Source organism: Gadus chalcogrammus, chromosome 2 (genome assembly GCF_026213295.1).
Source record: "Gadus chalcogrammus isolate NIFS_2021 chromosome 2, NIFS_Gcha_1.0, whole genome shotgun sequence".
NCBI classification, from domain to species: domain Eukaryota; kingdom Metazoa; phylum Chordata; class Actinopteri; order Gadiformes; family Gadidae; genus Gadus; species Gadus chalcogrammus.
Window position 1 is genome coordinate 17,577,401 of NC_079413.1, and position 10,670 is coordinate 17,588,070.

At 42.2% G+C, this 10,670-nt stretch overlaps 1 protein-coding gene across 1 annotated transcript in view; it reads right to left on the reverse strand.

The window, feature by feature from the left end:
* LOC130402122 (adhesion G protein-coupled receptor E2-like) overlaps positions 1–10,582 on the reverse strand; it is a 53,217-nt gene extending 42,635 nt beyond the window's left edge. The window contains exon 1 of the mRNA XM_056606235.1: positions 10,573–10,582. Coding sequence (XP_056462210.1) covers positions 10,573–10,582 — 10 coding nt within the window. The remainder of the gene's footprint in view (positions 1–10,572) is intronic.
* Between the last annotated feature and the right edge of the window lie 88 nt (positions 10,583–10,670).

Genomic DNA, 10,670 nt, shown 5'->3' on the forward strand with positions numbered 1-10,670 from the left:
ATGGTATCTGGTACCTGAAGTGGCTGCTTTTTCTAGTACCGCCTCGCTCTAGGTTCCAAGCGGCTGAGCCGATGCTAAAAGGTGACGTCGACAGACGGCCGGCCACTGATTTGGCCAGAGAGTCTGACGAAGTCACGAGAGCGACATGGCAACCATGCTGGTAACAGCCATAGCAGCGCCGCAGCCCACATATTCCACTTCTTCAACTTCTTCAACATGCCAGCTAATAATACGAACACGAATACCATCGCATCGATGTCCTCCATTGTTGTTATGTGGGTTCTGTCCATGTGTGGGTTGCGTAGGTGTTGTTTGCGTCGCGTACAAAAATACGTCACGGCCCTTTCGCGCAGCCGACCCCGCCCATGTCCAGGAGGTACTTTTGCGGTGGAAAAGGACCCGTGCTGCTACCGTGTCGAGTCGTGTCGTGTCGAGTCGAGCTACGTGTGCGGTGGAAAAGCGGCATAAGTCCCTTCAATACCGAACATATAATAACAATTCTGGATGCACTTCACGATGCAGCTGTACAGGAAGACCAGAGCAGCCCAGGTTTGTTGTTGTCTGGGATAATGTTAGTTTCCATCAGGCTGCTCTGGTACGCAACTAGTTCACCAACCATCATCAATTTGAAGTCCTTTGCTTGCCCCCTTACACACCATTTCTAAACCCCATAGAAGAATTCTTTTCGGCTTGGAGATGGTGCGTATATGACCGCCAACCTCATGCTCGCATGCCTCTTGTGCAGGCAATGGAACAGGCCTGCGGAGACTTCAACATAGGGTCAATCCATGGATGGATTAGGCACACAAGGCAATATTTTCCCCAATGCTTAGCGGAAGAAAATATTGCTTGTGATGTTGATGAGATCCTATGGCCAGACCCCAACAGACGGCAGGGTCCATAAGCCCACCCATGCACAATTGCCATGTTTATCTGTGTTCACAGTACAGTAGGGTTTATTTATTTATATATTTTTGCTCAAACTGTATTTACTGCACTGTAATGTACAGTACTGCAATGTACAGTATTTAGTATTTATTTTGGTTGTGGTGAAAACGTGCCCTCTGTGGAACTAAATAAAAACAGTGAACATGAAAGACTGCAGTGTTTTATATAAAGTAGACCAGTGTGTTGCTGTGATCTGAAAGTGTATTCATATGATGCAAGTGTGTTGCATTTTGACATCAGAGTGCCATTTTTACAAAGAATTGTTAGGTTTCGATAGCCGAGTTTCAATTTGACATAGATGTGAATGGTTTATTTCCCAGTGTTGTGTCTTATTTGCTTGTGTGTTGAGTTTTGACACAACGAGCCAAATTTTGCAAAACGTGTTCGAGCAATTGAAAAAAACTGTAAAGTAGTCATATTTAAGGGCATTAATTCATTACAGTAGTCTGGGCAATCTACATTTTTTATTCTCAACAATGTTAAGGAGGATCTTCCTCCCTCTCCTCAACGGAGAACCCTCCACTGATATATATATATATATACATACATACATATTTATATTTATTTATTATTTATGGAGACCACCAGATTATCCAGATCAAGATGGGTGGGCGAGAATAGGGATATAGTGCCATACCGTCAATATGAATTTCATTCATAGAATTTCCGAGAGGATGGTCAATGGTCAGATACAGATATTGTTATAATGATAATAGCTACATGGTCTACTTATAATATTATAACTAAATACTTGTATATTTATTTATGTAGGTATAATATTAACAACAATTTTTACAACAATAACATTGCACTCACATCAGTGGTGATGAAATGCCTGGAGAGGCTGGTTGCCCAGCACATCAAGGCCTGCCTCCCAGCATCATTTGATCCCCACCAGTTTGCTTATAGGGCTAACCGCTCTACTGAGGTCGCCATTGCCATCACCCTCCACTCTACGCTGAGCCACCTCGTACACCCAGGCACCTATGCAAGACTGCTCTTCATAGATTCCCGGACATCCTGATAAATAAACTACTGGGCCTACACCTCCCTGCCTCCACCTGCGCTTGGATAAAGGACTTCCATTCTAATAGACCACAACAAGTGAGACTCTGCCCCCATCTCTCCTCCCCCCTCACACTCAGCACTGGCTCCCCACAAGGCTGCGTGCTGAGCCCACTTCTGTATACTCTATACACATCTGACTGCTCCCTTCCCACATCTCCAACCTCATTATAAAATTTGCTGACGATACCACTGTGGTCGGACTCATCTCTGGGAGCGACGAGACGGCATATAGAGATGAGGTCCAGCAGCTGTCAGCATGGGGTTCAGCAAATAACCTCCAACTAAACACATCAAAAACTAAGGAAATCATCATAGACTTCAGACGACACAGTTCCTGGGAACATACATCTCTCAGGAGCTTTCTTGGTCCACAAACACAACAGCAATAAAAAAGAAGGCCCAGCAGTGACTACACTTTCTGAGAATTCACAGAAAAAAACATCTTGAACAAAAGCTGCTGGTGTCCTTCTACCGGTCAACCATTGAAAGTGTGCTCACTTACTGCATCACAGCATGGTATGCTGGGAGTTCGGCGGCAGACAGGGTGGCACTTCAGAGGGTCATAGGTACAGCTCAGAAGATCACAGGCTGCCCACTGCCCTCCCTGGAAGAGCAGGCCAGCTCCCGCTGCCGAAACAGGACCAGATCCATTCTAAAAGACGCTGCACACCCTGCTCACCACCTGTTGGATCTGCTTCCCTCTGGCAGGCGATAAAGTTCAATGAAATCACGCACCACCAGAATAACCAACAGCTTCTTCCCCTGGGCCTTATGTACGCTAAACAAAAAATAACCCCTTTTGCAATACATAGACAACCACATGAACGATCACCACTACCTCTGGACATTCCTCATTATGCTTACCTTCCTGGACCTGCTGCTATTTAGATATATGTGGGCAGAAGGGGTTGTTGTCTGGGAGGGAGGGGAGGGTGTAGGACACCTAAATGTGCCTTAAGTGGAGGGGAGGGGGAGGGGTTATTGGGGTTATTGTTGTTATTGTTGTTATATATTTATTAATATTTCGTACTGTATTCCATTTATTATTTTTAAAAAGCACTGAACAAGATCTGCACATTAATTTCGTTGTGTAAATACACTGTATTCAACCCAATGACAAATAAAGATTATATTCTATTCTATATATATTTTAGTATGTAATTAATTCAATATTAAACCAATGCATTTCAATCGGGAGATTATTTTAGATTTATTTTAGATTATTTGCGATATGGTGGTTGCCATCGACCGCCCCCTTCCACCCCCCACCCCTCCCCCGTCCCACCCATATCGTATCTATCCATATGCACTTCTTTACGACCTATGGACATTATTTCATTTTCTGTAACATCCACGCATATATCCTGCATTTACAGTTTTTCTCAACCGTTTAAACACGTTTTCTGAAACTATAGCTCAATTTCTCAAAACTATAAACACAAACCTGAGAAGAGTTAATCATTTTGTCAAAACTCCACAAATCAAAATACTATTTACATATGTTTTGGCTTCATGAGGCCATGTTACATATTCCAAATATAATATTTTTTTTTAGAAATAGCTTTCTTTTTTAAAGTTGCAATTAGGTGGAACATATAGTATAACGACTGTTGCCATATTGCAATACAATACTGTAGATCATATAAATATTGCATTGACACAATCGTATCAGAATAGGATACAAGGCATATTTGTCTATCCAACAAGCTCCAATGGGCTAAACTCACAATCCCAGCTTCCCAGATTTATATTGTACACTTATAGTTGATACTGCAACATTGTTATGACAATACACCAATGTTACCTATTTTGGCATATTAAAGTACAGTAAATGCACTGATAAGTAAAATGAAAAACACTACAGTAACAAAATGTTTAGACTGTCTTTCAGGGGATGTAATGAACTGACCGCATAAAAAGCTTTTCGTAGGCCATCAAAAAAAAAAGATTATAATTGAGGGGAAACTACAACACAGTAAAGCTCACCTGATGCCTCCTTTATGCTCTGACACATGATTGTGTCAGAGCATAGTGTTGCAAATTGAGTTTGAACAGGTGAGAAGTGATTAAGACTTAATGTTAATTAGTTGTTGCGTTTTGAAGGCCAGTGTTTCCAGGTGAACCAAGTGTGCTAAATGATGAGTTTTGCAAAAATGTGAAAACAGTGGAATTGTGCTCAGAGTTTTGCAGTCCGGAGTCTTGTAGTTGATATATGAGCTTCAAGTTTTCAGAATTGTGTGCATAGTTCAATTTTGTGTGTGTATACAATCGAGAAAAACTGAAAAACATGTTCATGTTATATGCACAATATTCTGACCATTCCCTGAACATATTGATTCTAGATTCCTGTGATAGGAGTGGGACGCTGTGATGTAGAACACTAATTCTTCTCGCGCTCGCCTGTGCACGGCGAAAGTGTGGCGCGACAAATCAAAAAAATTCGCCCGATACGCGTCTAAACGTTCACTTTGTATAGGATCTTGTCGTCCCGTTGCGTTTGGTGTGAACGCACTGGAGAAGTTTCAAGACAGACAGCCAAAATTGACATTTTTATTCAGAAAATAGCCGGTCCTTTTGCTTCCTATAAAAAGCATGTTTGTGACACTGGATATCGATATGGATACGTCATCTAGCCTTCATGTGGAGGGCCACATAAGGTAAGAAATTGGTTTACGTAAACTTTGCTGCTGGTTCTGTTTGCTCGTGAATCGTGATGACCTGGCCAAAGGTTACCCAAGGTCCTAAGCGATTGTGATCCATATGGGGAGGGGGGGGGGGATGCTTGTGGACAGTAGGGGTGTACACTAGACATAAATAGGAAGCAAACTCAGGAGAAAGAATGACCTCTCACAAATATTGTTTCAAATAACCCTGCCTCGTTAAATCAATGAGTTTGGTGTTTGGCTTTCAAAAATAGGTTATAGAAGAACTCTAAACTGGAGAAAATAAAAACATCGAAGCTGCCTTTTAAGGATACCTTTGAATATCTGTCTATTTTTTAACCACCGGACCCTAGTTTACGACAAAAAAAAGACAATTGACAGCAGCTCCTTTTCCGCATGGTTTTTAGAGCCATGTAATGATTAGAGGGGGGCGGTTGACAGCAACCATCATAGCAACCATGACGGTCAAGTGACTGGATGCAGCCCCGTTGAAAAAAATAGAATACCACCCTACACACTCAGGAGATTAATGATGTTTAAATTAATATGACCATGAAGTCTTTATTTGCATGGGTTTACATTTCGTTCTGTGTAGCATGGAAAAATCTGAGAAACACTCCCATTCAGAATGCATTGGTTTTACATTACGTTCTTTGGAGCACGGTTATTTTTATTCATTTTTTTATTTTCAGTTTTTGAGGAGGTGCTTCAAAGATGCAAATGTTTCTGCAATAATCCAAAATCCAATGGAAAAACCTGTTGGATTTTTGTCAAGGGAACCCAGGGCGACGCTCACTTCCGGGTTGGCCAACATACGTCATCCCTCCACCACTCTATCTTAAAAACACATGTTCAAATTGAATGAGAATAATAATAATTCTGCCATAGTATTTATTTAAGGGGGGGGCATACAAGTCTTTTGGCCATTCGTAGTGTTGATCAGCAGAGAAATAATTTGTCCGCAAAGACGGTGACGTCGCTTAGCAACGGAAGACGCTGGGGTTGACAAGTCACCGGACTACTACCCATGCAAGTGAACGGAGCGTTCCACGGCATTGAGAAGACCTGTGTAATAAAGGTCTATAATATTTCTGTTTGTGGCATAGATTTCTCCTCAGATTAGGCCAATAAACCAATGATAAAATAAAAATAAAAACGCTCGATCAAAGGCCCGGCCCGAGGATATTGGTGGGAAATATCGGCCCGACCCGGCCCGCGGGTCTGGTCGGGTCGGGCTCGGGCTCGGGCAGAGAATCTAAACACTGACTGGAACTACTTAGCAGGTGTCTGTAGGCCTATATCAGGAGTTCGTGCACGCCCTGCAGCCAATCAGAATACGAGTATTCCCCCAGACCGTGGTATAAACAATATTATCCACGAGTTATAATCAACCCCTACACATCAATATTAATGATAATCCATTAAATACGGTATGATTTCTAGATGTCTTGGCAACGTCCGCTCGCGACACTGGACTTGCGAGGCATCGACGCAGACTTTCATTCACATAGCCAAAAACAAGACAATAGATGGCTAGATAAAATAAACATCAAGACATACAATTCTAAAAAGAACCGGTGAAGCAGCTACCCTTTTTTCCATCGCGGTTTACAGAGCAGCACACCTGCATTTAATGTATCCGTGAATTGTCACAATTTCTCAGAATCAAAGGTGAAAGTAGAAACGGGTGGCCAAAAGCTGTCATATTGTTAGTTATCACAGACAATTTTAGTAGAAACAGGTGGCCAAAAGCTGTAATTTGTTAGTTATCACAGACAATTTTCAACAATGAATGATCGGTACGTAGCATTAGGGGGACATTAGAGAGAACGCTCCCGGACAGAACCTTAGTTTGGAAGTCGTGCTTAGTGACACGACAAATACTTCCAATTGAAACACAAAATTTAGAAAATACGTTTCCCTGATCACGTTTCAATAGATAAAATAACGTGACAGTGTCACATATTTTCGTGACACTGAGGGGAAAAAAGGTCTGTTAGTTACTGGACCAGATGAAATGAGACGGAGAGGTAATAAAGTCTGTCGGCACGAGGACCTTGGATTTATTAAGTAAAGTGGCAACGGTTATACAGAGTCATAAAGCGTGAGAGATCGAATATGTCTAAGTCCCTAATCAGCGCTGATGTCCAGAGCTTCGCCTCCGTGGAAGGTCTGCTTCAGAAGAAGATCAAGAGTCCCTGTGTCATACCGTCTTATGCTGTATCCTCCTCTCGATGAGGTGTGTGCGTTTGAGGTGTGTGTGGTTCTGTGTGTTTTTGCTTGACCTTGGCTCCCAGGCCCTGGTATAAGCCACCTAACGGGGGAGAGTTTCGGGGTGTCTCCGGTGTGATAAATTAATGTGGCTCTCCCGTTCTTGAGGATGACTGGTGCATTGTCTGAGTGTCTACCATTTGCCTGCTTGGGAAATGGGGCCTTGGCTCTGGCCTTGACCTGACTATATTATCATGTTTGTGTTATGTGTTAAAAGTTTAGAGCAAGAGTTGACTATATTGTAATGTGACTGCCATGTGATGTGCTCATCAGGCTAGGGTAGGAGTTAGCTATATTTGTAATGTACATGTGATGTACTCAGCAGGTTATTTTTCCCAACAACACCGAGTTCGAGCGTGTGGATGGGTAGAATTGAGTGTGTCTCACGCCAAATGCGTGAGACTTGAGAGCCCTGTACTTACGTGACACAAACCAGCACCGCAAACGTTCTCTCCCTCTTCAGATGACGTCTTTCTTTATAGGTTCATGGGTCTGATGCGCCGATTTCCCATGCTGATATTTCCGGAGATTCTCGGGCATCTTCGACAATTTGGCTATAGATTGTCTCATTACACGCTAAATAATATAATTATAGCCTAATTATATAGCCTATCTATATCTATATATATATATAGACAGTAAATATAATTAGGCAATAGCATTTGTGGTTTTGGCATAAACATAACTAGGGTGCACTGTACTATCTGCGCACACCCTTTCTGAAGCCTCTCTCTCTCTCTGTCCCTCCCTCTCTCTCTTTCTCTCGTGTCGTTTTGTGGAGCACGTTAATTGTCTGAGAAATGCGTGTTCTGGGGAGCACGTTCGTTTCAGTTTCTGAGGAAGTCTGCTTAAAAAATCGGAAATATTGACATATAAATGCAGCAACTAGGGTGTACTGTACTGTCTGGCAAACCATTCTGAAGCCTCTCTCTCTCTCTTGCTCTCTCTCCCTGTCCCTCTCTCTCTCTTTCTCTCTCGTTTCGTTTTGTGGAGCACGTTAATTGTCTGAGAACACTCCCATCAGAATGCATTGGTTTACATTTCGTTCTGTGTAGCACGAAAAAAGTCGGACTATCGCGCTCTGGGACACGATTCAATAGATTAACGTTCGTGCGCATGATCACGAAATCGCGTGATACCGGGTTGGAATAATTGACTGTCCTTTTACGCATAAAAAGTACATATTCCCAGGTAAACGAGAATGGTTGTGTTGTGAAGACCTTAGAAAGAGCCCTCTATATCTACATAGAGAGCGGTCATCTTCCACGGATCCGCCATGTTTCTACAGCTCTAGAGCCGATTTAATATAACAATCAAGATCGCTCTCTACTTGTAAACTATGTCCTATAGTTTTATAGACTAAATAACTAGATACAATTTATAATCACTTGCCATCGTAGAATTGTCCTACTTTGTCTGATTTATAATTCTGTGGATTGTGTTACCAAATACAGTGGGTGTACCCAAACCAGCCAAGGATGGATACATTTTACAAAGTCAGCAAATATACAAAAGCAAAGGATGAATTTGGTCATGAAAATATGTTTTATGTCTCTGAACAGATGTTGATGAGTGTGTGGAAGACGTCCCCATCTGCGGCCCTGAGGCCGTCTGTAACAACACAATCGGGGCCCATTTCTGCACCTGTAACCATGGTTACCGCCTAAACCTCTCAGATATGATCGCCAGCTCTGAAAATCCATGCAATGGTGTGTGGTTGGTCTTTCCTTGTCCAATAATGTTGTGCTTGTACTGGCCTGATTCAAAAGCAGGTTGGTTCGACCAACCTGCTGTCTTCTCCACAGACATCGATGAATGCAGTGAGACGGTGGATCTTTGTGGAACTAAAACCGTGTGTACCAACGCCCCAGGGACCTTCGACTGCTCCTGTCCTGATGGCAACTACCCCTCAACGGGGGTCATTTGGGAACCCGGTTACACGTTCTGCCAAAGTGAGCAGACCGTCTTATTGAACATATTGTAGTTAGGAATGCACTTCTTCAGGCATAAAAACAACCTCAAGAGAGCGATAGTTATCTTACATCGAATTGAATCACATTTTCACAAACATGAAGGTCGGTCATGATTAATCATAATAACATTTACATAAACATACCAAAGTTGTTACGAAGAACATACAATGTAGACAGACATGAAGGTGATTAAATCATCACAGAACAAAAATCCTATAGAAAATTCATGGGCTTAGGCCACTTTAAAGATGTTTAATATCACTATTATTGTTGGTAATTATTAATAAGAGATTGTCTTCAACAATAATTTAATAGGTCTTCAGGACATTATTGATGCGATTGAACCTCCAGAGGCAAGTACTGTTATTTATAAGAAAACAATTGTTAACTGAACTGAAATAAATAGTTTGGGAGATGCATTCAGAAAGAAGATTGAAAAAATAGCTATTCTTAAAAATTTATGAAATGGGAATGGAAAAGTTTGAGAGTGGATTTGTGTTGCTGTTTCAGGGACAAACAAAGGAAAGAGCTTTTCTTGGAAACATCGCCCAACAGCTGAAGAATAATGCAGGTGTCATTCTGTCAGAAGCGGTCAGTGTATGGATCAACAAATAGTTAGTTCACAGTCTCTCAAGACAGACGAGTGGCGGCCATCTTTTTCTATAGACACTCAAGCCTACATGTCTGTTCTTTAGGGAGCCAGGTCTTGGGTGACGGGATTCAGAAACCCAGAGCAGGGTCCAAGGTACTTCAACCAATCATGATGCAGGGTTAATCTTTGATTTCAAATCAAATACCTCGGTTCTGTTTCGAGGGCGATACATTTTCATGAACACTGTGTCTAGGAAATGTACTTTTAATTTGTCAGACACTGGCTGGGGCGTTGTGAAAAAAGTCTACAAGCTGCTGATCTGTCTTCAGAGACTACTTAGTTCTCAAACAGATAACCTGATTGGGGTTTCAAACATAAAACAGGGTTACACAAAATAAACAGTCTAATGACATCGGCAGTTTGTTGTCTTTGCTTTTTTTTCAGACGGTGAAAAACTGCTTTTCTGCATCAATGGTACATTAAACTATTAGGTCTGTTTATTCTGTTAATCCCCTTCAAGAAATCGTCACACAACTATAGCAACGCTTTCCTTCTGCCCCAGGAAATGTCAGGTGCTAAGTCTAAGTCGCCCAAGGCGGTGACCAGTGATGGTGACGCAGATACAGGAAGTGTGATCCTGGACATCTCTGAGGGTTTGGTTTCTTCCCTGGTAGAACCCAACCAGAACAGCACGAACAAGACACTCCAGACTGCAGTAGTAGGTACGAAATGTGCCACCAAGACATTAAAGCTAGTACCTAGTCCCTAGGTTGTTGGAACTAGGTACTGGGAATGAGGCAATAGGAACTACGGTAAGGCTTGCTGGATCACAATCAACTCGTTTATTGCCTTTTGTCTCTGTAACTTTCCCTCTAGATTTGAACATACAGACCTTCAGTCTTGGAAGCAGTAATGGAGAGAGTAATGTCCTTTCGGTCAAAGGAATCAGCATGGAGGTCAACCTCGAGGCTCTGGCACAGGACAACAATGGTGAGGAATAGTGACCCCCTCAGCTGGTTAGGTGGAAGAACTGAATGTGACCATCAACCTTATTTACCTGCGGCCATCTCGGGTTGTTTAGTGGGGCAACCTTCTGGTATATTTGAGGACAATGAAATGTGATCGAAATGCATTGTAAAAAATCGTTCATCGTTT